This window comes from Cimex lectularius, unplaced genomic scaffold, assembly GCF_000648675.2.
Source record: "Cimex lectularius strain Harlan isolate CLEC.00 unplaced genomic scaffold, Clec_2.1 scaffold56, whole genome shotgun sequence".
NCBI classification, from domain to species: domain Eukaryota; kingdom Metazoa; phylum Arthropoda; class Insecta; order Hemiptera; family Cimicidae; genus Cimex; species Cimex lectularius.
Window position 1 is genome coordinate 1,941,830 of NW_019394202.1, and position 27,951 is coordinate 1,969,780.

General features: G+C 38.4%; 1 protein-coding gene across 9 annotated transcripts; it reads right to left on the minus strand.

Annotated features, from left to right (window-relative positions):
- Positions 1-70: 70 nt before the first annotated feature.
- LOC106666626 (kinesin-like protein KLP2) lies at positions 71-27,951 on the minus strand. Of its 9 annotated transcripts, none has more exons than XM_024230152.1 (15): positions 26,155-26,247; positions 25,981-26,053; positions 24,056-24,268; positions 21,847-22,004; positions 21,625-21,768; positions 21,324-21,551; positions 18,495-18,687; positions 15,690-15,809; positions 15,203-15,309; positions 15,065-15,129; positions 12,978-13,030; positions 4,082-4,228; positions 2,475-2,690; positions 2,110-2,194; positions 71-868 (listed from the first exon to the last, which is right to left on the minus strand). In XM_024230152.1, the coding sequence occupies exons 4-15, from the start codon at positions 21,960-21,962 to the stop codon at positions 822-824; spliced, it is 1,521 nt and encodes a 506-aa protein (XP_024085920.1). In that variant the 5' UTR covers positions 21,963-22,004; positions 24,056-24,268; positions 25,981-26,053; positions 26,155-26,247; the 3' UTR covers positions 71-821. The 9 variants fall into 9 exon arrangements, with proteins under 9 accessions (XP_024085920.1, XP_024085921.1, XP_014249430.1 ...); XM_024230153.1 differs by having other exon boundaries at positions 25,981-26,092; positions 26,155-26,246; XM_014393942.2 differs by lacking the exons at positions 24,056-24,268; positions 25,981-26,053 and adding exons at positions 26,375-26,495; positions 27,849-27,951 and having other exon boundaries at positions 72-868; positions 26,155-26,295.

The following is a 27,951-nucleotide window of genomic DNA, read 5'->3' on the forward strand; positions in this document are numbered from 1 at the left end:
CATTTATCTATTTCAAAAGGTACAAATAGGGCTTTAAGCATAGTATAAATTAATGATGTTTATTTTCATTTACATCCGATTATAATTTCTTATATTCACTGTAACCCCAACCATACTAGAAAGAAACAATTTTTAACCTCAACGAGGTGAACAAAAACTGCAACAATGATTTAGTATTATCATTGTTGCAGTTTTTGTTCACCTCTTTGAGGTTAAAAAGTAGGTCTTGCAGTCTTGCAGTTTTTCCTCTTCTAGTCGCCAGAAACTACTCCCCCCCCCCAAAAAAAAATTCACAGTTCTACAAAATTTTATTACATCAAACATTTGCATAATTTCTTGTTATTTGTTTCTTTTCTTTCATCAGATAATATTTCACATACATTTCATTCATATTCACAGATTTTAGCATGCATAATCTATCAAATAAACGTAAAATAAGATACAAATGAAAATAAGGTTTATGAAATTTCTAAGAAGTAAACTGAATTGAAAATGGATTAGATAAAAAAATAATTAAAAATTAGTTATTAAAATCAAAACAATAAATGCTGTAGAACTATTATATTTAGAATTTAAATGGAATAAATAAAAAAACTTAAATATAATTCAATTACAGTCTTCAGATCACTTTCAAAATGTGCTATCATACAAGAACCCTTGTTTAAATCTTAAAACCCCGACATGTTCACAGTATTCATAACAAACAAATAAGTATTACAATTAAGCACAGCTTCAAAAAATTAAAAATAAAACTGATGAAAATTGCTCATGATTCGTTTTCATTGTATCTTCTGCTGTGAGCTTTTACAAAATATACATGTTTATATCTTTCCATTAGGTAGGGAGGCGCCATCGTGAGGTTCGACAACTGAAACAACAATTTCTTCGTCACAATATGTAAAAATCAAAATTTTGTCAATTAAAATCAGTTAAATACTTACTCTCCTTGTCAAATTTATCGCAACACTTATAGTAAATGTCATGGTAATTGTAAACAAATTTACTTAATAATATGAACTATTTTGTTCCTCTACTTTTTGCCATTTTCCCTGTAATTTTGTAATTTCTGACCGCTCAAAACTTCACAGGTTTCTGAGCTTAGAACTCCATGTTTTCTCAGTATTCAAGTGAAGTAAACATTTTTGACATTAATCGAGTTTTTTGGAGCATGGAATAAGCGGTAAATGGTGATGAAAGGAGATATCATAGGTGCGGTAGTACATCCCAGTCATTCTGACGATTACAATACATGTTTCATGCTATAATCCATAGCCTCTGCGGGATTCAAATTCAGAACTGGTAGCATGGCACATAAAAGTCAGACGCCCTAACCACTCAGCCATTGCAGTCCCATATATAAAAAATACAAGCATTATTAGCTATTTGAAACTGATACTTAAAGAAGGAAGCTGCGAGTAATTTTATTAGAATAAATAAAACCAAATTGTGGCAAATTTGCCCGACTTAAGTTTTCCAATTGAGATTTCAAAAGATGTACAAGATTCAACTGTTAAAATAAGAGATATCATTGAAAACAATGAAGGCTCAGGATGTAGCCCTGAGGGACTTCTATTGATTAAGGAAAAGAATAACTACGAAAGGCTCAAGTTGTAGCCCTGAAGGACTCCAATTGATAAGGGGATTGAATAAGAACAAAGGGCTCAGGTTGTAGCCCTGATGGACTTCTATTGAAAAGAGGAGAGAATAGGACATAGTTACAGCACTTCAATAAATTTCTCTAAGAATATTTTGTTTTTTATTATTTATAGACCAGTAGAATCAATCAGTGAAAAATCGGTTATATTTTTTGTCAATTTGAGAAAGTCAGTAACAGTGTATATAGAAATGGAAAAGTAGAAATCATTAAACAAATATCTTAAAGAGTTAAATTTAAAATGTTTCAAAAATTTCAAGGTGTTGCAATTTTTTTTCGACAGGGAGTTTATTATTTAACCCTTTCACTTTTAAAAACAAAAACAGAAAAGTAAATATTGTTTTTAATTTGTGCTTAAAACAGATCACACATGTAAACAACTGCTAAATATCATCATGAAAAACATATAAAGAAATGATAAATTTTTATCTAAGATAAACTAAAATTCCACTCACATTTGTTTAATTCATCTAAATTGTTTTTAATCATATGGGGATTGATCAGTTCTTCTTCTATCACTTTTTCCTTAAAAGAAGTCACCTGAAAGGTAAAAAAAAGAAAAAGCAATTAAAAATTACTCGAATTTAGGGTGTCTTGTGGGAAATATTTAAGCTTATGTTGTGAGTTGTGAAAGTGTCATTTCATACGCAAAAAGAATCATTTTAAATTGTGTTCGGCATAAAAGGTAAAAAGGATTTGTAAAATTTTACAATATAATTCTTTCATATAAGTTACATCTTTAATATGGGAGGACTAAAATATATGCACATGGCAATACACAAATCAACTTTAACCATATATATATATATTTAAAATTTACCACTTCAGAAAGTGATGTTATATTTGTTAGCGATGAAGTTGATAATTTATCAGCATTATCGCTGATGGATTGTAGTTTCCTCCTTGTCTGAGATGTCAATTCGTCCAAAACTGCATCATTGAATACTATGCTACTGCCTGTTTCACCTCCAAGAGGGAAATACTTTGTAAGCTGATAACTGCTCATTTGTAATTTTTCCACCATTTCTTGGGACTCCTTAAAAATATATACATACGATTAGATACATAAGTACTTAATGAGACTTATCATAAGACATCTGGGCATTGTTCAGCCCACTAAGAGCCAGAATTAAGCTCCAGGGGTCATCAACTTCCTTCACAGTACATTTATGCTAATAAATACAATCTTACAGAACATAGATACAAATTTGATACCCAGGCATCCTTGTTAAACTTAAACACTTTCCACCCACTCTTTATTTCTACTTCAGTGTGAGGTGCAGCAAGTGGTATAAACATAATGATACAAATCGGTGTCTACCAAGGGAACATTCTTGGTTCCATCATTCATACCATTTACACTACTGAATTCCCTATGCATCCTAACATTATCTTTACCACCTATCTTTCAACTCAAATCCTATCCGAGCAACCTTCAGTATCCAAGAGCACACTTAAATTTAAAAAAACCAGTGCATAAAGTGGACGGCTGAACAACAAGGAGTTATCAAGTTCCACTCGTCAGTTACCTAGGCAGCAGACTTGGGTCCTGCCAAGCTATACAATGAAAACTCCTCAGGTAAATTGTCAACCGCACTGTACACAATTACCTGTTGTAGTGACCACTTGTAGTTACCAAGTTACTGCTAGATGCCACTCCCACTTATGTAATGTTCTTGCCCTCCACTCTACAGCCAATCATAGTAGAGCCCTTCTGAATATAAGCAGGGGCACTGCTCCACTGAAACCAGACGCAGACTCGTCAACATGACAAAGTCTCACTTGTACCTCAAGACTCGTCATCCCGACGAGATCTCTCCCATCACTAATCAACGACAGCAGACTCGTCAACCCAACGAGCTCTCACAAATCACTAATGGAACACTGTCGACAACAGCAAGGGTACTCGCAGCATTAGATGATTCTCGCCTGCTGCTCTTGGCTAATTGCTGCACTCGAGTACCTTCGGCCTCTATGAAGTCAACGGACTCACCACCCCCAGACCTCAGCCAACGGTTTACTCGGTCACAGACCACCACCAACGGCGCCATGCACCCAGTCTCGGCCTCGATCCATCGTCTCGACGCTACGAAACAACACCGGCCCTTTTCAGGGTCACTAAACCTGTTTTCTCCAAATATCGGAACAAGTTCGTTTTCACATTCATCCTACTTGCTCTCTTTATGGAGCTGATGAATGACACCCTTCAAATCAGTGAGAGTCATCGAGCAACCTTTGGCCTAAATTTTTCAATTATAATTACTCAATAAAATAGAAAGATCCAAGAACAATGGCAACTATCAAGTGCTAACCAAAAATACACAACAAATAATATACTTTATATACAGATAATTACAAATTGTGTCAAATTTGCTACTTTCTATCTAGCAATTTGGTGTTTTTGCTCATGAAAAAAAAAAGAAATACCTTAAGTTGTGAAAGTAATCCTGGAATGCGAGCTTTCAATTTTTCACAATAATTAATTTGTTCACCACTAGCCTCGACAATATTCAATTGACGTTTACACAGCCTTAACAGCTCATTGATTTCAACTTCCAGGCTGCTAAACATAAGCTATAACAAAAAAAGAACATATCTTCGAAAAATGAAAGAAGAAAGAGAAAGATGAAATAAAATTAGCAAGAAGGAAAACATGTTATAACTTATGTTATATGTATCTATTTCTATCTGATATAATTAGAAAATAGCCTCCCGGGCATAAGGGTAAACTGCACCCACACATATCATCACTCCCCCTACCTACACTTACACTTACACTGACATAAGCACACTAACAGTACACACCCTAGGGATACCGTCCCTAGGAAGGTTTTTGAAACGAACTAAAAATCTCACGTCCTGGGATTGCGAACCAGTACATACATAACTCCGCTACACCTAACCTAGGTGGTGTGAGGGCGGGGGACTTGGGCAGTCTCTGGGCCTCCATCAGCATGCCACCACTAATACACAGGCCAATGCACACGGCCAAGGGCCTTGGAACCTGAATATTACAAACGCAAATTACTGTGCACAACACACCACACAAACAACACACAGTTCTCATCTGGAGAGTAGTACTGCCAGTTGGCGACCGTGCTGGGCGTCGCGGCGAGCTCTAAGGGCCGGTGTTGTGTAGAGATGCCGTGACGATGATATGAGGCCGAGACCATGCGAGTGGCGCCATTGGTTGTGGTGTGTGACAGGGTAAACCGTTGGGCCGTAAGTCGGTGACTCCACAGAGGCCGAAGATACTGGAGTGCAGCAATTAGCCGAGGGGCAGCAGTTGGCGTTTACTGCCAAGTCGGCTGTTTAGAAGGCGAGATCAGGCTAATGATGCGAGTACTTGCTGTCGTTGACGGTGTTCCATTAGTGATGGCTCGTCGGGTTGACGAGTCTAGTGTAGTCGATTATTAGTGATGTATGAGACCTCGTCGGGTTGTCGAGTCTCCTGTCGTTGCCGATGTCGGTTACATTAGTGATTGGTGAGATCTCGTCGGGTTGACGTCTTGACGAGTCAGATTCTAGCGAGGCAGTGCCTCTGCTTATATAGGGAAGAGCTCTACTCTGATTGGCTGCAGAGTGGGGGGCGAGAACATTCCATAAGTCGTAGTGACATCTAGCGGTATCGTGGAAACTAACTAGTGGCCACTACAATCCCAAAGGCTGAGAACTGTACTCTCACATTACAAACACAACTTTACAGACAAAACACATTAACAAATCTTATAAAATGGACGAAAAAATCAAATTAGGAGTAAAAGTGCCTACTCCGCTCAAACCGGGCCTAACCAGCCCAACATCATCCTCTCCTTCCCCAACACCTGCTCCTAACACCCAATCGCTCCCACACTTCCAGCCCATCCCAACAAAAATCCTGAACGCCCGTTAACCCCACTTACCAACTCCACCATTCCCGCTTGCAAGACGGTCGATGATGAAGGGTTCGTCCTCGTTCCTGGTAAAAGGAAGAGGGCCCCCACCAGTTCGCCAAAAAGTGAAACAATGGAATGTTAAGAAAAGGAAAAGAAACCTGTGCCTGTGACACCTGAGTCACCGGCACAGAAAAAAGAAGAGAAGAGAAAGAAAGAAAATTTGGAAAAAGAGGGGAAAAGTCGCAGAATAGAGTGACGTCATTGGATCTCGCTCCCTTGGGGATTACACCACTCACCGAAACATTTGTGGCGCGATACTATACTGTGGCAAGGAAAGAAGAAGATTTTAAATTAACATGCCATGACCTTTTCTCCTTCATAAAAGCATTAGAGAGAATCTGGGCAACATAAGCTCTGTTACAAAGAGCAGGGACGGCAAAATATGTATCGACATCACAGGAAAAGTTAACGAGGAGAAATTTGCAAATTTAAAGACGCTTGCTGGACAAGAGGTCGAGGTTACCCCTCATCATAGGTTAAACACCTCACGAGGGGTTGTAACATGTCATGATCTCTTGAACAGCAGCGTAGACGATATAAAGGAAGGCCTTGAGGATCATGAGGTTCCCGAGAACTCTTCGTCAACAAGACAAGAGGATCTTTAGCGTCCGCACCTAGCCTATTCAGCCTTATCGGACGTTTTGATTCTCAAGATGAGAGCTGACGCACCTCTGCATACGACGGAATGGTGTTACCGCCGCAGCATTGGTGTAGAGGCCCAGCCCCTAAGGGCCAAGACAACCCCGCTCTCCGCTTGTCCACTCCGAATGGTCAGGCCATACGACCCTATGCACAATGCGGGCCTGACCATTCGGAGTGGACAAGCGGAGAGCAATTGTGCATAGGGTCGTATACCGCACGCAAAGGGCTAACATGCCGAAATGCATCAGCCTGTTCTCCCGCGTATCTCTAGAAAGAGAAGACCACTCTATCTCCCTGAGTATTGAGGCTTCCCCAGCGTAGAAACTTCCGGGAACGCCCCGGCAGCGGTTTTGTTTAAAGTGGAATTGCTAACTACACCCTAGAAGAGCACCGCCTACGGTAAAAGTCCCTTATCGAGCTCAGCCTACAGCTGCAATGCGCATTTGAGGGACGCCATAGGCTCAGCCGTGTATCGGTCCGATCCTTCGCTGCCCCAAGGGTACCACGCCGTTCATACGCACAACAATTCAAAGCATACTCGAGTCAGAGAAACCGATTCACTACCCGTTTCTTTTCGTTTACTCACGCATTCGAGGGACTATTCAGCATAATCATCGCGTCCTCAACGCTTACACGCTGTCGTCCGGTCGCAACGTCTCCCGTGCGGCCGGGGGTAATAACGCTGGCCATACGCAAGCTTCACGAAGGTCACAGATAGAAGACAGCCTCTGTCTAAGTTCCCGCCAGGGGCGTTACCACGAAACCGTTCCCAGTGTAACTAGGGCTGATTTTGGAACTTTTCAGTTACCCCGTGGTACAGATGGCCATACACCCTCCCCTGTCTATGCAGACAGGATCTAGTGCACTGGCCCTCGTGTGACTCTGCTAAGGCACCCGCCGCCCATGCCGACCTTAGGCCGGCACGAGTACAGCTTGTGCTTTAGAGAGGTTGCCACGCCCTCTGGGCTACACCTTTATTTTGTGCCCGGATACCAAGGGTTGGGAGGGGTCACAGGATAGAATGAAGGAACTCGGATTGAGAAAAGGGCCGTGGATGCGAACACGAGGTGAGCCGTTTCGGGGTCTCGAGCCTCAAACCACATACCACCCGTCGTTGCCGCAGCTCCACACATAGTGGGCTACGACTCCCAGGGTGGGCCTTGAGGATCAGGGAGTGTTGGACGTTAAAAGAATGAATACCCGCCGAAACGGACAAATTCTCCCTTCAGCGAGTCTGATCCTCACCTTCAACACGCCAAGATGCCCAGAAGAAGTAAGAGCCGCCTTTTACAAATTAAAGGTTCGACCTTATATCCCGAGCTCTCAAAGATGCTATAGGTGCCAAAGATTTGGGCATATCTCCCTGTGGTGAAGGTCGCCGCACGAGATGTGCGAGTGTGGCATGGAGGCACACCCGAAAGCATCGAGATGTGCCAACCCACCCACTTCTGTTAACTGCGGCGGCAACCATACCTCGAGATCTGCCAACTGTCCTGTAAAAGAGAAAGAAATACAGAAATTAAAAGCCCTTAATAACTTGAGTTTCCGAGAGGCCAGGACAGTGGTCGAAAGCAGAGGCACTGCGGGGTCATATGCCCAGGCAGCAGCCCTTTCTACTCTGGGGCCAAAGGCACCAGATCAACCCCTAGCGGTTGCACCTCAGAAAGGAGCAATCGCCAAAGCTCCCCTGTCTGCGATGGGGACAAGTTCAATGGTGGCGACTGCCACGTACCCAAGCAAGAGGATGGTTTTCCAGAAACAGAAAAACAGATCTGCGCCATCCCAAAACCAGGAAGACCCCTGGAGAGCCCGTCCTCCTACCGATTAATTTCACTCCTCCCAGTCATAGGAAAAACCTTGGAACTCCTAATCCTGAATATACTAAAAAAGGAAGGGAAAATTGTCTTAAATGATTCCCAATATGGAGGAGTCAAAGGCAAGTCAACAACACATGCCATAAAGACAATGATAAACCAGGTCAAGCGCACTAACAAAAAATACGTTCTGGGGGTATTTTTTGATATTACGCGTGCCTTCGATAGGATGTGGTGGCCAGCGATTAAAATAAGATTAAAAGACAGACTGCTCCCTAGAGATATTGAAAAACCTCTATTCAATTTTCTACATGAAAGGACGGCCACTTTAGAGGAGTGTGACATAGCATGCATAAGGAAAATCACAATGGGTTATCCCCAGGGTTCCATAATGGGTGCGATGCTATGGTCAATTCTTTTCGATGATCTTATTCCTCCAACAAAATAACTTAAAAGTGTATGCCTTCTTTGACGACTTAGCGGTTGTAATCGAGGGAGACACTAAAAGGGACTTGGAAATGCAAGGCAACAGGGCAACCCATATAGTGCAGACATGGACGAGAAAAACTAAGCTCGAAATCTCTATTGAAAAAACAAATATGGTCCTCTTAAAAGGGAAATTGAATGCGAGAAGTCCTCCCTTAATTAGATAGAGCGGTATTACATTAAGAATGGTACAGAGTACAAAGTACTTAGGAGTGAGCATTTCGGCTGGTCTAGATATTAATAAGCATGCTCACAAAATTAAAAAGAAAGCTATCAGTAAATATAGCGCTATTCCCCAAATAAGTTCAGCGAGTTGGGGAATTAAATACAAAAATAGGGAAATTATGTATAAAGCTATTGTCCAATTGGTTATTTTTTATGCCTGCCCAGCATGGTCTAGGTACCTAAAAAAGAGGGATACGGAAGTGCTAATCCAAGCACAAAGAAGAGCACTTTTATTGTCATAAAAGGCGTATCAAACGTGTTCAACCGAATCCTTCCAGGTAATCACAGGACAATTCCCAATAGATATTAAATTAAAAATGGACACCATAAAACCATAAAATGGGAGATTGATAACGACGTTGAGACATCCATCAATTTTCAAAACGGATCGGCCATATTAGATTGGGGAATTCAAGAGTGGCAAAGAAGATGGTCCAACTACACAAAAGGAAGGACGACGTATAGATTTTTCCCAAACATAGATAAACGTCAAAAAATGAAGCATGTGGAACTTGACCACTATTTATGTCAAATTTTAACAGGTCATGGGGACTTCAAGGCTAAGTTATATTCATTCCAACTAAAAGAATAACCAATAAGCGAATATGGATCACCAGAGGAGACGTTATCACATGTGGTATTTGAATGTGAACGATATGCTGCACCAAGAGAAATTTGGTTAAGAAAAATAAACCATAGAGGGATTAATGAAGGTCTGACTCCAAAGATGGTAGACACAAAAGCGAAATTTCTGGCCACAAAACAATTTACCTACGCGATAATGAAAATTAAGTCTTGGAGCATTCCACTCGACACGGAACAAACATAAAAAAAATTGACTGTGATATTTATTAAATTCTATTTATAAAATTGCAAATATTATTTGGTTGTTTGTATTTATTTATCAAAATGTAAGGAGGATAAAAATGGAAAACTGGAAATATAAATTGGACAAAAGAAGTTGAGAAAAAAAAACAAAAAAATGCGAAAACGTAGACAACACAAAGAAAGGAAAACCAGCTCCAGATCCCGATCAAGCCCCTCCGCGCAGTCCATCCCAGACAGATAAGTATATCTGACTAATGCTTGATGGAGTAAGGGTTACGACCGCCTGGCAGTGCAAATTGCGAATTCAAAAAATCTCTGATAGAGCCCAAAGAGGCTAAGGAGCAGAGAACAAAGAATGAAAAGAAGACGGATATAGAAGCCACGTCCGGGTCCGACAGTTCTTCAACAGCCTCAGACGCTCCGGACCCAGACCTAACCTGCGGAAGCATAAACCACACGAGAGCAATTAATGGAGTCCATTCTGCAATGGAACTGCAGAGGGATAAGTAACAAGAGACATATGCTGCAGTTATTGGTCAGGGAGTATGTACCGATGGCTATTTCTCCAGGAAACTCGAATCCGCCCAAGGGCGCGTCTCGAACGAAGAGGGTTTCTTACCTTCTCCAGAGAGGTGTACCCAGATCCGGGGGGTAGCGATCTTAATAAGAGATAATATACCGGTACATGAGGTAAGGCTGAATACAAACATTCAGGCAATCGGCGAAAAACGTAGTGGCTGCGAGAGCCGAGGAAACCGGATTTGCCTTCTCAACGTCAAAAACGGTGTGCGTCCCCTTCTGCAGACTGAGGAGGACGCACAGTCCCCCTCAACTCTGTCAGGGTGGCGTACCCGTATGGTACGTTGAGACGGTGAGATTCCTCGGTCTCCTATTTGATGAGATGGCAGCCACACATCGACGCCACTGAGGAGCAGGAAAACCCTCGCACTGTTGAAGTTTGTTGGTCACTTCAGGTGGGGAGTGGATAGGGAGACCCTAATAAAAATGTTCGTCTCGCTGTTCTGTTCGAGGATATTTTATGGATGTATGGCCTATTCTTCGGCCCGTAAAGCGCGACTGAGAAAGCTCGATATGCCCTATTACCAGGGCCTGAGAGCAATCTCGGAGCATTCAGGACAGCCCCTTAGCCAGCCTCTACTGCTAGGTGAGGGTCTTGCCTCCCGAACTGTGGAGGGAACGACTCACCCTCGGATACGCGGCTGGGTTCTTGGCTAAGCCGTGGCATCCTCTGGCTGGAGCGGTACTTCAATGCCCGAACAGAGAAATCTATGACTTGCTTTGATCGCGGACGCGACCCCTCAGGATTTGCTTCGGTGAAGCCCTAGGGAGGGCTGGACTGGCCCTGGGGACGGTGCTTCGTAATTTTTTATTGTATATAGAAGTTAAGTTAGGTGTTTTGTGTTTCTGTGTCTTGTATGAGTGAATGTATTGGGTTGTCCGGAAAATAATGCAGGATTTTGGTATTAAACAAAAAAAAAGAAACTAGTTACTTTAAAGCAATGCTCTTTAATCAAAATAATTTCCCATACTCTCAATACATTTCTCCCAACGTGTTGGTAACTTATTAATTCCGTCTGAGTAGAATTCAGAATTTTTAGAATTGATAAAGTCAATAAATGCATTTTCCAGTTCCGTTTGATTTTTGAATATTATGTGTTGTAAGTAGTGGTCCAGGTGTCTAAAAAAATGGTAGTCAGTAGGCGAGAGGTCCGGAGAGTAGGGTGGGTGAGGCAAAGTTTCATAGCCAAGCTCCAATAATTTTTGTGACGTTACACGTGACACATGTGGTCGAGCGTTGTCATGCAACAAAATGGGCCCTTTCCGATTGACCAAAGAGGGCTTCATTACTGCCAATTTCTGATGCATGGTATTAATTTGGTTACAGTATGATTCAGCATTGATGGTTTCGCCAGGATTTAAGAAGCTGTAGTGTATTAAACCAAATGAAGCCCACCATACCGTAACCATTACCTTTTTTTGATGAGTTGGGGGCTTTGGAAAATGTATTGGAGCTTCTCCTTTGTCGAGCCACTGTCCAGAACGTCTAGTGTTATCGTAGAGAATCCACTTTTCGTCACATGTAACAATTCTGGCCAGAAATGGGTCATTTTTGTTTCGACAAAGAAGTGATGCACAAACATCAAAGCGCTGATTTTTTTGGCGATCGTTTAATGAGTGTGGAACCCAATTTTCGAGTTTTTTCACTTTTCCAATCGCCTTGAGGTGGTCAGCGACGGTCGTTTTACTGACTTTGAGTTGCTCTGCAAGTTCTCGAACAGTTGTTTTGGGGTTTTCTTCCACCACTGATCGCAGAACATCATCATTAAGAGAGGAAGGCCTTCCACGACCTTCTTCATCTTCAAGGCTGAAATCTCCCTCCCGAAATTTTTTAAACCACCTTTGCACAGTGCACTCATTAACACAACCCTCGCCCCAGACTTGGTTAATGTTTCTAGCCGTTTGGGCTCCGCTTCGGCCGAGTTTAAACTCGTAAAAGAAAATCGTACGAAATTCTCGCTTTGACATTATAAGGATGACTGAATTATTTCCAAGTAGCGGAATGCTACAGAGGTAAACAAACAATATCATTTGGAAGAGGATTAATAAGTGTTGACATTCATACAAATGAGTAATCCTGTAAACGTAAACAGAATATTTTATATAGATTTTTTTTAATGAAAACTTAAAATCCTGCATTATTTTCCGGACAACCCAATATTTATTGGTGTGAATGGGGAGGGGCTGATGACCAAGTAGCTTCTCCATCGCCTCTCAGGTTGTGTGTATGACAGGCCGATGGCGGAAATTTTATAAAATAGACCCATCAACCCCAATTTAGATTAGTTTATTGTAATGAACAGTTAGATGGAATATCGAGCACTCCATCTACCAAACAGTATTAGTGTGATCAATGTATGTTGGTGTAATTATATTTATTGGTGTGAATGGAGACGAGTTGATGGTGAAGTAGCATCTCGATGGCCCCTCATGTTGCGTGAGTGACTTGGGTCTACGGCGGAAAACTTTTAAAGTACCCCATCGACCCCAAATTAGAGTAGTGTATTATAGGGAACGGTAGATGCAGGAATATCGAGTACTCCATCTACCAAACAGTATGAGTGCGATCAATGTAAATATGTATGAATGTATTTATTGGTGTGATTGTGTGTGTGTGTGTGTATCGAGAGTATAGCGATATTTTGATATTTTGCTAGTGCTTCAGGGCTAAAATGACCAAGCTGTCGGATGCCCCTGTCAAAAAAACACTTGAGCTTGTTTGCCAGTTAAAAAAAAATAAAATAATAATAATAATAAATAAAAATGAAAAATAAATCTAAGAAGGGTATAAAGAATATTACCCAAAATAAATACCTCTTCATCATGACCAATCTGTTTTAACATTCTCTCACCATTACCAAGAAAATCTAAAACATGCACAGAACAGTATAAATAACAACAGAAAAAAATTATCCACTAGATAAATAATAAATATAAAGAAAATAAAGGAAAAAGAAATCAAGTAAACCATATTTTCAATTTTGCCTGGATAGGTTTAAGACCGGTGATGTGGCACTGTGTGAAAGTGCTTTCACTTTGTGCTATTTATATGGTAGAATTGATGATTAGTGACAGGTGGACCCTCTCATCGTGCTCTTGGAGAGGTAATCTGAAGCTTCTCAGTATAAGTCACACACAAAAGTCTGGACGGAAACAAGAAATCAACGAGTCAACCTTTACACCTGACTGCCACGATCCAACTCTCAGATGTTAAAAATGCAATAAAAAATATGTTCAAAAGGCCTGAGCATGACTGGAGCAATGAGAACGACTCCTATTGCTGTCCTGGAAGTCCTTTTGAATCTACCATCACTACATAATATCAAGAGAATGGCCAAAACCACACTTCATAGGCAAATGCAGGGGACAGGTTCCAATAGCCTTCATACATAACAAGGAGCAACTTCAGGCTGATGGTGTTCGAGGGATGCCTGTTGATGTCATCAGATTTGACCAAAAATTTCAAATTAAAATACCTGGTAGAGCAGACTGGGAGAAAGGGGCCCCATAAGCTGGTATACAGTTGGCTGCAAAATTAGCATGGATCAGTTGCTGGTATTTGTGGAAATATACCAAACACTAGAAATCAAGTAACCCTTGGGCATTATGCTGCTATCTTTCGAGCTGAGACTGTTGCTATTGAAATTGTTGCCAAGGAGATTAAAAGACTAGGTATCGTTCACAGAAGAATACATCAGTAGTAAAGTCCAGAGTTGTTTAGGAGGACAACAAATAAAGTGTGATGAGGACACCTATTAGCCCTGAACCCTTTTGTGACATACAAACTGCCAAAAAATGTGGATCTGTGAGACAATCGATTATATATATAAAATGCTAAGACCTCTGTTCAATTGGAATATTTATTTATTGGTTCATGAGAAGAAATAAGAAAAAAGCAGAAACTAACAGCAGAACTGCAGTCTCTGGAGGCATAAGTGGTGGAAATGATCCTGTGCAGATATGCCAGGAAGAAGAAGAAACAGTGACACATGTCCTCTGTTGATGTGAAGACTTTACAGGCTGAGATTCCTACTCCTGGGAGAACAAAACCCAGGGTCTGAAGGATACTGGTAGTCCTTGGAAAAGCTTTGGGATCTGATAAAAAGCCTTAAGCTGAGGAATTCAAGACAACAATGGAGAGACCAATATTGATCACGATGTACAGGTTGTAAAGAGCGGCCTCTATAATCTAACCTAATGCACAAAAGGAAATAGCAGCGTCAATGAGTCTAATTTGCAGAGAGCTCCTACATATCAAGAGCTCCTGGTGGTCCTCAGAGGATCTGAATTGTAGAAGAGGGAATCCGCACCCAATTAAGTGTAGGCGTGAGTTTGAAAGATATTTACTTTTGGGCTAAAGAAGAAGTACAGAAAGGTTGCTTGATGTATCCCACTTAATGGAAGGATGCCATTCCTTGGCTCCATATAGAGAGCAAGTAGGAATGCTATCCGATATGAAAATTTGTCTTTGGGTCCTCTGTTACAACTTCCTGGAGAAAACAGGGCTTCATTGTACATAGCCTCTTCCCTTTTGTGTATATTGAGAGTGAATGTATTTATTAGTGTGAATGTGTGGTGAGAGAGCCAATGGTGTAATATTGCAATATATACATACACATGTGGATGATAAAGGAGCAACTATTTCACCTGACTTGAGTGAATGCTAAATAGAAAATAATGTATTTAAAAATGGATGCTTCTAGGAAAACAACATGTTTCTGGAGCTTAACTTTGACAACAGGACAAATATCTCAAATTGTCAAAACTGATTTTTGTGGTCAACAGGTTAGTCAAAATTCTGCACAAATTTGATGAAGCAATGTTTACACACACAAAGTCCTTTAATTGTATGTACGCCTTCTAATTTGCCAATAATTAGTTCAAAAGAAATTGCAACTTACCTATTAATGAGGACATTTTTTTTTTACTTTCTTCTTCAACCTTAGCCAAGTTGGATTTAACTTGTCTAAAATAAATTAAAATTGATTTTCACTAGACAATTAAACAAAGAATTATAAATAAAAACTGAGCATAAATACCTCAGCTTTTCTAATTCACTCATTAGTTGTTCATTTTCTTTTTCCAAAGAGCAGACCAATTCTTCTTCTTTTTTTTCACACTCAATTTCTATCATAAATAGTTCTTTCTAGAAAAATTTCAATTTTTTAAAATTGTAACTTAATGGTAATGGAATCGAAGTTTAAGTTTTGGACCAACAAAGGTTTAACATGTTTTAAAAGCTAACAGAACATAAAATTTGTTATTAAAAATTCTTATAGTCTGACCTCCCGGCAGATGGTATTTTATTATTATTATACAATTTATATTATTTTCATTTGTTTACTTAATAAAGTACTTTTTTCATTCATTCATATTTGCCATGATACTTTACATATCATTCATGATGCCATGTTGGTCTTCGGTTAGGATTCCAGCGTCCCATGGCTTTTTAATTGAAAATAGTATGAAAAATGTATTGTAAAGTTGTTTGACCCACTGTCCATACCCCCAAAGTTTAAAACTTACCTGGTTCATATCATAATTATATAAAAGTGGTTCCAATTCGATAGCATCTGCACCTAAACTCATTTTGAATTCGTTGATTTCTTCTTCAGCCTTAACTATATCATCTTCTATCAGATTCATCTTAAACAAAAACAGATTCAACAGGAGTAAATTAATTAATTAAATGCAGACAGTAAAGTGAGAGAGAAAGGGGGAGGAGAGAGAGAGAGAGAGAGAGAGAGAGAGAGAGAGAGAGAGAGAGAGAGAGAGAGAGAGAGAGAGAGAGAGAGAGAGAGAGAGATTTATTCTGTGGCTAGAATCCCCTAAGAATAACAATAAGGTCACAAAATTTTATAGAAATCTCGCACTTGAATTAATACAGGTTTGACATTAACACATAGTGAAATAAATTGACATAAAACACTTGATACAAAACATAAAAAATAGAAATAATAGTACCAATAATAAGAATTTAGGGAAAAATGTAATAATAAAGAATGCTCTGTCTTACACGATTATATATTCCATGAAAAAGTAGAAGCAGTAGTGGCGAGGGGGTGTCCGCAAGGAGGAATACTCTCGCCCCTGCTGTGGCATGTGGTAGTGGACGACCTCATATGCAAACTAAATGAAAGTGGATTTTACACCCAAGGCTATGTAGATGACATTGTCATACTAGTCAGGGGAAAATTCGATTCAACATTAAAAGAGCTCACCCAAAGAGCACTAAACCTGGTGGAACAATGGTGTTTAAAACGGGGACTTAAAGTAAACCCCTTAAAAACCACCTTAATTTCTTTCACCAAGAAAAGAAATATAGAAATACAAGGATTACGCTTCTGTAACAAAATGCTGCTATTAAAAAATGAGGTCAAATATCTAGGAATAATCTTTGGTAAGAAATTAACCTGGAATCCTCACCTGCAACATACTATAGCACATGGTAAAATATCGCTAATGACCACAAGAAGGACCTTAGGCAAACCTTGGGGACTAAAACCGAAAATGGCCTATTGGCTATACATGGCAGTAATAAGACCCAGAATAACCTATGGATCACTAATCTGGTGGAACAAAGCTCAACAAAAAGTAGCTACTCAAACATTAGGCAGCATACAAAGACTAGCAAACCTATGTATCACAGGGGCGATGAGAACAACCCCTACAAACGCATTAGAAACTTTGCTAAACCTACCTCCACTGGAAATATTCATACAAGGAGAGGCTAGGAAAAGCTCACTTGGGCTCCAGAAACAATTAAATTGGAAAGGAACTAAACAATTCAGGCATACAACCATATCAACGAAATCAGGCACCCATTATTAGAAAAGGGGACTGACTACACGATCCCGGAAACAATCTTCACAACTTCCTATAAAGTCTCAACGGACTATAAAGGAGAGGAAGAACACAATAGAGCATCAGATATATTGTACGGTACACAGATGGCTCCAAAACAAACGAAGGTACCGGATCAGGCGTTTTCTGTACAAGCCCAAAACATGACTCAAACTCATTAGGGAAGTACACTTCGGTCTTTCAAGCAGAAATACATACCATCAATGCTTGTGCCCTGGAAAATCTTAAAAGAGGTTACACTGACAAAAAATCCTCATAAGATCAGATAGCCAAGCAGCTATTAAAGCATTAGCATGTAAAAGAATCACATCAAAATTAGTCAGTGAATGCATCCAAAATCTGCAAAACCTGGGGAAACACAACAACCTGAGGATATCTTGGGTGCCAGGGCACAGGGGAATTTTGGGTAACGAGAAAGCAGACAGACTGGCCAGAGGAGGATCTGCAAGACCATACATAGGCCCCGAACCTATTATTGGGATAACAAAAACAAATATAGAATCTTCCATCGCAGAATGGATCCAAGCAAAACAAAAGGAGAAGTGGATAAACTCTAGCGGTGCTAGACATAGTAAACTTATGATGAAACAACCCTCACCGAGACTGGCAAAAACTCTGCTGCGATTGGAGAGGGCCAAACTCAGAGGAGTGGTAGGACTACTAACCGGTCACTGGTATCTGAGAAAACATCTACACAACATGGGTATATACAGCGATGATTTGCAGATTATGTAATGAGGAGGAGGAAACAGCCACTCATATCATCTTTGAATGCGAAGCAACAGCTCAATGGAGATTTAACCTAACGTACGGAAAAGACTTAGGGAATCAAATTGCAGCAGCAACAGTCCTGATACTTCTAAGAAGAAGGATTGAGTCTATTGACTGAACTAAGGAACTAGGACGATACAATAAGCCAGAAGGCAGTGCCTGGGGAATACAAACCCGCTTCCTAGTATCCTTTTCCACCATACCATACCATATACGATTATAAACACCAACAGTAAACTTAAAAATAGAGAAAAGGAAGGCAACAAGCTTTGTAATAAAAGGACCTAATAATATTGTGGACTGTGTTGGCTCTTTGGCGGGAGATGAGGTGTATGTATAGGAGGGATTTAAAAGAGGTAAGGGAAATGGCTTTGCAGATTGGCAAAGGAAGAGAATTCCAGAGATTTGTGTCTCAAGCTAGGAAAGATCAGTCAAATGTGGAGGTTTTATGATGAGGAACTAGCCATTGGTAGATGAGTGGTTAGAAGATTTGAATTGAAGTCGCTGGAAACTAGATTGAGGTTGACAAGAATTTATGGATTGGTAAAGGAAGTTGCCTAGAAAATATTTCCCATAGAAGGATGGATAAAGCCAGAATAGGTCTGAATACAGGTGTGAGACTGTGGTCATTTGGTGGGGGGGGCATCATGACCCTGCCAAATTAACTTGTAATTTAAAAACTAATTGTCAAGTTACCTTGAATATACTCTTATCTCCTGGTTCAGTATTGGGAAAAATTTTATTAATTATCGATTGAGCATTTGACGCATATTCTAATGTTTTGACCGTTTCATCAGCATTTTTGGGATCTGTTGTAACAGTTGCAATCATAATTGTTTTTGTGTTGCCGTTTAATGAGCCCTTCAAAATCCTTGTTAAATTTGATTCTCTGAAACAACAAATTTTATTCAAAATATTTGGAAATAATTGATTGAAGTCTATTTGATACAATCTGATTAGCCATTTATGCAGAAGAATTGAAGAACTGATTGATAATATGAAGTGCATGCATCCAACCTGACCCTATTGCCCTATCCTAACTCTAACCATGCATAACCCTTCCTAATCTAACACAATGATGCACACTTCTCAGTTAATGTTCATCCAAAAACTTTGTATATCCAGCCCAAAACATATTAATGTTAAAAAATAATGAGTTTCTAACAATTCCTAACCTACATAACCCTACCCTACTTAAATTAATCTGTTCCTAAACCTATCACAACGTAACCTAACCCATACATCCCATCCTAACTCTAACTCTATCTAACCTAACCCTCTCTCTACCTAACCTAATCTGTTCCTATCCCTAACCACAACCTAACCTAACCCATGCATCCCATCCTAACTCTAACTCTATCTAACCAAACCTAACCAGACCCCATCTAACTAACCTGCTCCTAACCCTAACCAGAACCTAACTTAGCATAACCCATGCATCCCATCCTAACTTTATCTAACCTAAACTATCCATTTCTAGCTTAAGCTTACCCTACCTGACCTAATCTGTTCCAAACCCAAACCTCAACATAACCTAACCTAACCCATGCATCCGGGGGACCGCGGTAGCTGAGTGGTTAGCATGAGAGACTCTCATGCCGCGGTCGTGGGTTCGATTCCCACCATCGCCTCTGGCCCTTTTTTCCCGATACCCCCAATTTGAACACACAAGAATTCGTACCATGGCTAATATGCAAGATCATAAGGCCAATAAAATAATTTAAAAAAAAAACCCCATGCATCCCATCCTAACTCTATCTATCCAACCTAATCCTATCTCTACCTAACCTAACCTCTTTCTAACCCTAACCTCAACCTAACCTAATCATTCAAGGCTCAACCAAAAATCTGAAGTCATAGTACTTTAATTTTTTGGCTAAAATGTATTTGCTGAACAATATAGTAAAAAAAGAATGATAAGCAAACAAATAATTGAAATTTATGCTATCCCTAACCTAACCTGTCCCTTACCCTAATCCTAACTCTAATCCTGCGTAACTATTCCTAACTTAACCCATGCACACTCCTCAATTACACAAAATTGCTCATATAAAAATATTTGCATAGCTAGCTTAAAAAAAGATCCTCTTTTAAAATAACGAATTTCTAACCATTCCTAACCTAACCTAATCTAACCCTTTCTTTAGCTTATCCAATTTTTATCTAACCCTTACCCCACCCTAACAATTCCTAACATAACCCAACCTATATGCATTCCTCAGTTAAGCAAAAATTGTCATGCAAAAATTTGTATAACTATTACAAAACCATAACCATTTTTGAAAATAATGTTTTTCTTTATGTTTTGTACAAACCTTGGTTCATCGTTCATCGTTCTTAAGATTAAAAGTTAAGGAACTTACTGACACTGCACATTTTCAATGCGAAAAATAACCATCTGAGAACTCCCCCCATAATATACACCTTGTCATTGTACTTCGGCCAAATATGTCAGTTTTTACTACCATAACCTGGGTGAATTTTTACTGACTCACAGTCTCACTTTCAAACCTCAAGTTCAACTTTAATTTAATTTTCTATCTAAAATTTATTTTGTGAGATTTCCTCCTGTGGTTTGTAGGATGAACCTCTAATTTGGTTGCTAATTATTATTTTGGTCTGCCTGTCCTCGTTGTGTGGTCTGTCAGACGTGTTTCGGCTTCTCAACATCTTTAATCTGGGTAAGGGTGATTTTTGTGGGGTCAAGGTTCTTTTATAAAGTCATGAGAGAGGGTGGTGTGATGTCATTAATAAAATTTTCTTACTTCCACACTATATATACCCTACATAAATGAATTGATGAAATGAGGAGCTCAGCTTTGAACAACTTAGTAAACAAACAACTGATGAAAACCAAACAAACAACTTTTGAAACCAATCCTAACCCTATCCCTACTAGCCACCCTAATTCTAACTGTTTCGGCACTTGTTTCCACAAAAAATAAATAAATAAAAATAATAATAATAATAATAAATTGGGAGAATAAGACTTACCAGGAGTACGCGAACCACTCACCTTATTCGGAAGTGGCTCAAAATCCAATTGGAGTCAGTATGGTCCAGCATGCAGGAAAACTTCGTACTACTGACTGCTTGCTTGTAATGTCAAATTGGATAAAGAAAAGAAAAAATGAGTAAATTTGGGAAATAAATAAATTGAACTGTTTTAAATAATATGAGAGGTTTTAAACAAAATGTGAGAGAAAGACTTCCAGAGCTGGACGTTAAAGCAAAGCTGAGGAAAAAAGAGGACGGGTCTAGGAATGAGGGATTATAGTGATTTATAAACAACATGTATTGGTGTTAACACTAACCTAACCTAGCCAAAACCCTAATCCTAACTCTAACCCCAACCTAATCTAACACTAGCCATTTCTAGCCTAGCTTAACACTATCTTACTCAACACATGTACACTACCCGGTGGTAAAAATGGTCACACAGAAATGCATACAACCCATAAACATATCAATGTTAAAGAAAAATATTTCTGTTGTCACATAAACAACATATTTTTATACACTTACCTAAAAGGAATATGTTTATCATTATTATTCAGTCCCTTGATCACTCTTCCTAATGCCAGTAAAGACTTGTTTATATTTTTTGTCTCTTGGAAATTCCCTCTTGAAATGCCTGATTTAACCACATTTTCGGAGCCGGCCAAATCGATGAAATCTATTTTTCCGTTTGTGCATCGCCCAGTCAATTCGTCCCTCCTTTTGATCCACATAGAAAAAATTGTGTGAGATCGACTGTAAAGTTTAAGACATAGATAAGTTATTTTATAATGTTTTCTGAGTCGTTTCAACATTTAGCCAATAATACCTTGATAATTTATTTAATAATGTTGATAACTTTTGCCTTTTATTTGCTCCCTCTTTTAAGTACATTAAAAGTTGATTACAATTTTGTACTTTAATCTTTGTAAGATTTTTAATGATATATTCTTCTTTCGCATTTTCATAAATCCTTCAAAAGAAATTGATTATTATACATTTTGTCGGGACGAGAATATAGTGCATATATTTGTTTTTTTAGACCACGTACTGAAGTTTTAAATTTGAATTCGTTCCTCCAATTAAATCAATTATTTCTTCATTGTATATTTCAAAAAAAGATATCATTATAGTGCTTCTACAAGGGACTGAATGTATACATTCCATTATTTGGATAAACGACCGTGGTATAATTCCATTCTGGCAATGCTGGACAAATAAGTAGTATTATTTAATTTGAATGAACAAATGACAGTTATAACATATAGTTTAAAATACTAAATACTGCAGATAAGTCAGCAAATGTAAATCCTTCTTATATTAAATCCTTTTTAAAAAGATAGTTCCTACTCACAGTAAGTTGTTTTGCAATGATCTTGGCTAAATCAAACAAATTTTTGGAATTTAAGGACCATCTAAAAGAAACAAAACGTAATTTCAATTCAAATTTAAATACAACAGTGTTACATAGTTTCAACAAAGGGAGAGAAGTAGATTGGGTGGAGAAATTTGAAATTAAAATATGTAAAATTGAACATGGAGATAAATGCAATAATAATATAATAAATTTTGATCTACCTCCCATTTTAAATATGTACATAAATAATATTAAACGTCCAAATAATAAAATTAATTGTTATTATTTTTATAATAATTTAATAATATTAAGGTACTACTTTAAATTTTCATCTTTTATCTTTAACCACTAATTTATAATTAATTTCTTACAGTATTTACTATTATAATATTTACTTGTGTTATAATTCCCGCTTTTTGCATGTTCAAATTGAGCGCTCATTGGAACGTCGCGGGGGTATCGGCAGGTTCACTTTTGCAATTCATTTCGAAAGACGTGGTTGTGGAAATCCTTCAACCTGATGATGAGCTAAGGGCTCGAAATCCAGTCGTTGCAAAACAACTTACTGTGAGTAGGAGCTATCTTTTCAAAAAGGATTGAACACCGCACTCACTCCATCATTCATCATTTCTACTTCTTATATTAACCTAGGAACAAAAGATATATAAAAAAAAAATAAATTGGCCATCACGATATATTGAGACACTGGAAGCCAAAGAAATAACAATCTGCGCATTTCTCGACATTACAAAAATAAGAGAAGACTATCCAGGTTAATAGAACCAAAGGATGCCTGTAGTACCATTACCCCTCCTGTGGATCCTAGGGATGGGTATAGGGGTAAATGAGGCAGCCACAAGACTTTCTGCACCTCAACCTGTGTAGATCTATTATGCTCTTCTATTTTTATAATTCACTAACCAGCGGTTGTTTGTTAATCAACCTTCTTAGCCTTGCCAATGGCTCCAAAGTGTAGGATCTTGCTTGCAGTTTTTCCTCTCCTAGTTGCAAGAATTTACACTTATATCGACCCTCACAAAAACATGTTCTACAGACTACTCTCCTACCTGGCAGTGTCTGCACACTGCTTCTTTTGTCAGTACTCCTATCCAGTGTGTATGCCTTCTTAGGTGCTCTGTCAGAAGCCCAACCAACCTGGTGTTGCAGTTACCTTCCAGCAATTCCTTTGTAATTCTTGAGGAAGTCCCTTCTATGAATTTCTCCACTTACCTCATGCCTGGGGTGTTGCTACACCAAATTTTGGACTAATTAAGGATCCATTTTAGTGGCAAAATGGGTTTAGAAAATTCATATTGGATCCTTTTTTGGCCAACATGTCCATTTTTCATTTCTCTATGTCCTTAATACCCAGAGACCCATGTCAAAGTCAGGTAATTGGTGTCATTGACTTGCCAGGGATTGTATAGAATTCCATATGCTTTTTGCCTATGAAACCTAACAGTTGATGAGCTGCTTGATATTCTGGATCTCAAAAGGATAAAACCAGCCAGGACGGATGAATAGTCCTGACTGCTAGAGGAAAATTCGAAGAAACACTCTGTGACATCATCCAAGAAGGTCTAAAAATTACGGATGAATGGTGAAAAACATCTAGGTTAGGGATTAACCCTAATAAAATGACCACAGTTGCTTTCACAAGAAAAATAAAAATAGAGACACCATTAACAAAACACTGGCATTCAATGAACATACTGGCACTACTATTAAGAAGGCACCATGATCATTAACGGAGTTTAGAAGGATAGCAGGAAAAACTGGGGATGCTGACCAGAAATTCAGCTCTGGACGTACACCTCACCATGATGGTGAGAACTATCCTCACATACAGTGCGATTGGCTCAGTAAATAAAGTAAAACAGATAACAAAATAGAAAGAACTCACAAACTTGACTCCTTGCAGAGAGTGTGTGAAGGCATGCCACTGAATTTAAGAATGGTCCTCGGGTACAGTAGCAAGTTTCTGGGTCCACTGTTTTGCTTTTTGGAGGACGTGGGTTTTTATTGTATATATATCACATTTAGATTTTCATGTACTGCCGGCCCTCCACATGCATGTAGTAGTGACCAGAGAGTAGGGAATTCATTGGTTAAGGAGCTATTTTGTAAAAGAAAATAATTTGTATGCACACAAATCAAGTGTTAATTTTAAATTTTGACATACAAAAATAAAAATTGTATTTTAGTTTAAAAGAGATATATTTTTATATAGAAAAATAAAATAAATAACTATTCAGATATCATGAGTTGCGGTCTGGTGTGATGTAAGTTTCAGAAAAACATTTTCTTTATCGTGCCAACGTTTCGATCTTTATTGAGATCATCTTCAGGGCTCAAAGTGTTTGTTTTCTGTGTAAGTGTGCCATTCTTGCGATATCTGATCGCACTAATCACAACACAAAAATAAATCACATATAATTTTAACAGTTGTGATAAGTTTAATTTTATTTAAAATAGATTGTTAAAAAAAAAAATAATTTTACTTTTCTTTATAAAATGAATTAAATTTGATTTTAAAATCGATAAATTTTGTAGATCTTTAAAATAGGTTGTATTACAAAACATAAAAAGATTCTTTAAATAAAAAAATAAAAAATAATAAAAGGGGCATCGGTGGCCGCAACGGTTTAGGTGTTGACACGGCGCTCATCACTGTAAGGTAAAGATCCCGGGTTCGAATCCAGCAGCCCTGCATTCGAACCCGACATACTTACAAATGGGCTTTTTTCAAAAACACCGGCACCCCGAGGGTTGATATAACCTCTGCTGTTGCGAACCCTCGTTAAAAAAAATAAATAATAATGATAAAAAGAAATTGTAATTTTATTTTGAAATAAATAGTAATAAAAGATTCTTAAATTTTACTCTTGATTCATTGTATCAAATAAATTAAATTAGAAGGAAAATTGAATTTTACATTTATAGGTTTCGGTAAAAAAAGATTTCAAATTTTCAAATTATTTTTTGGTTTTTATAAATAAAATTTTAGTAAATAAAGATTTTTTCTATTTTTGTTTTAGTTGTTTTGAATTGAATATTTGAAATTCATTTATTTAAAAAAAAAAAAAAAATTGAAAGAGGGAAGACACCTCCTGTTGAGAACTAAGAATGGCACCATCTCTGGTGCACTGATCTATCTAGAATTCAAGAATGTGCGTTCAGCCCTGGAACCAAATATTCAGAACCCATGGAAAAATATACCGTATCTTCCAGGCTGAAGTCCATGCAATTGAGAGATGTACTGAATCCAATCTGAACACATGGTATAAAAACGACAGATAGCCTAGCAGCCATCAAAGTACTAAGTTTAAACATCATGTGCTGAATTGCAAAACTAAACTAAATAGATTAGGTTTGCAAAATAAAATCACCCTCTGCTGCGTCCCAGGACATGTGGGAGTGAGGTCGTCGAGAAAGCACCGTTGCAAGGAAAGAGGCTGCTTTACCAGAGATAGGTCTTGAGCCCTTCTGTGGCAAGGGATGCATACTATCAATTAGTATCTTAGACAAAAAGCAGTAGTTTAGCAAGTTTTGGAAGAAAGAAGCACCAGAAGGCATCAAAGGAAGCAGGAAAAAACTTAAAATCCTGACAGGATTCTTGACAGGGCACTGTAACTAAATGGGCATCTGAAGAAGATTGGCTATACCAAATCGAAAACAGCATATGCAGTTTCAGAAGCAACAGAAGCACAAGAGACCAACCTACTGACAAACTATGGCACAACATTTGCCCGCAGGAAGAAGTGTTTTGGGATGAAATTCAACCACTGAAACAGAGCCAATCAAATTGCTTGAAGAACTAGGACTAACCTGTGTGCTGTAGGTACAGGGGGATACACTAGCTCTCAAGTGTGCGGTATATTACTCTCTTCAAGTATTACATCTGCATCACAATATATTTTGTAATTAATGGTCTCTGTACCTATTCATTTTCCACATAATAAAACTAATACTGAATAAATTAGACTGACTAAGGATACATACTGCGTTTATTTTAGAGGAAATTATACCCTCCATAGTGTAAGTTTTACCAGTTGCAGTTTGTCCATATACCAAAATGGTACAGTTGTATCCAGCTAATGCATCTTTCACATGAGGTGATATCGCTTTGGCATATAATTCACTCTGTAAAAGTAATTCTGTTACTAAAAAATAATTTATACACAAGCTTCACATGAAACACAAATGTTGTTTTAATACATACTTGTGAAACATTTGGATGGAATACACCTTCAAAAGTAAAAATTTTGTTATGTAATAGAGTCGTGTTAATCTGAATAGTCTTATCCGAGTACAGCATGTTCCGATTTGAGGTTTTTCCTTTCCTAAAACAAAAATCAAAGAATAAAAAATAAAAAGTGAAAAACAAACTCCAGCCAACAGCTTTTTTCCCTTCTAATGTAGTACAGTATATTCACTAATTTCGTGGTCCGCTTGACCAATTAATATATTTTAATTAATTAAGGTTTTTAGTTGAGATAAAAAAGTCAATGGCACGGGCGGGATTCGAACCCACGATCTTCGGCTTGATACGCCGCTGCTCTAACACTTGAGCTATCGTGACCTCGATCCACTCGAACACCAACTTCCCATCTCAATCGCACTTTTTGAATTTTCCGTCCTTTTTGCCATTTTTGAAATGTCGAAATGGGTTCGAATCCCGCTCGTGACACTGACTTTTTTATCTCAACTAAAAACCAATTAATTGAAAGATATTAATTGGTCAAGTGGACAACAAAAATTAGTGAATTTAATAAGTTTAAATGATGTATACCTTCACTAAAGCTCTCCGTGGCCATTTCATTTGTCGCCGAGAAGCAAATAGATTACACGACATTTGAAGAATGGCAAAAAGGAGGGAAAATTGAAAAGGTGGGGTTGAGATGGGAAGTTGGTATCCGAGTGGATCGAGGTCACGATAGCTCAAGTGGTAGAGCAGAGGCGTATCAAGCCGAAGATCGTGGGTTCGAATCCCGCCCGTACCATTGACTTTTTTATCTCAACTAAAAACCGTAATTAATTGTAGTAGTACAGTATTTTGGAGTAACTTCAAAAGTACAGAATTATTCTAAGGTGACGCGGCATGGATGCAATGGAACCACTGGCTGGACGAAAACATTGACCGGTGGTAGCGCGCACACCTGGTCACTTTTTTTTTCTATTGTATTACCTATAAAGATTGATCAGAAGCATACAGTGCCACCATCCACATCCTTCCCTAATCCGGGGACTTATTATGGCCCAATGATCCTGTAAGAGCACACCCCATCTAACCCAAGATCCCATCGACCAAAGGGCACTCAGGCTTCTCGCCTAAATATTTGCACTAGTCCCAAAATAATTCTTAAACTACTACTTTTGGAACATCTTTTCTGATGATTGGATGATTGATAATGGGATAATTCTGAACCAGGTGTTTAGAGACTTTTTTATTGAGTGTGCATTCTCAAAAACCCATGTCTGTATGTGAAAATTATGAGTTTTTATTGGCATTTATACCATTTACCAATGTAACAATAAAATAAAATTTAGTATTCCACAATTAGTTTTTATTCCTACAAAAATAAACTATATATATTCGGGATGGATCCCTAACTATTTGTATTTTCATGCGTTTGTTATAAGACAAAAAGCTGAAAAGAATATCCATAGGTTTTTCTATAATAAATCAGTCTTACTTTATTCTCACATATACTTTCACAGATGAGACTGCCATTTTAATGTTCAAACTTCTGCTCAGACTTGTAATGTTCGGACTGGGCCAAACTGAACTAGGATTAA

Bases quoted from the DNA above. Each gene is read 5' to 3' on its own strand.
- LOC106666626 (XM_014393942.2), bottom strand. From the start codon at position 27,886: ATGGCAGTCTCATCTGTGAAAGTATATGTGAGAATAAA. The intron at 21,552-21,624 runs GTATTATTGGCT...TAAACTTTACAG, and splicing joins TTATTAAATAAATTATCAAG to TCGATCTCACACAATTTTTT. The intron at 2,195-2,474 runs GTAAATTTTAAA...TTTACCTTTCAG, and splicing joins TAACATCACTTTCTGAAGTG to GTGACTTCTTTTAAGGAAAA.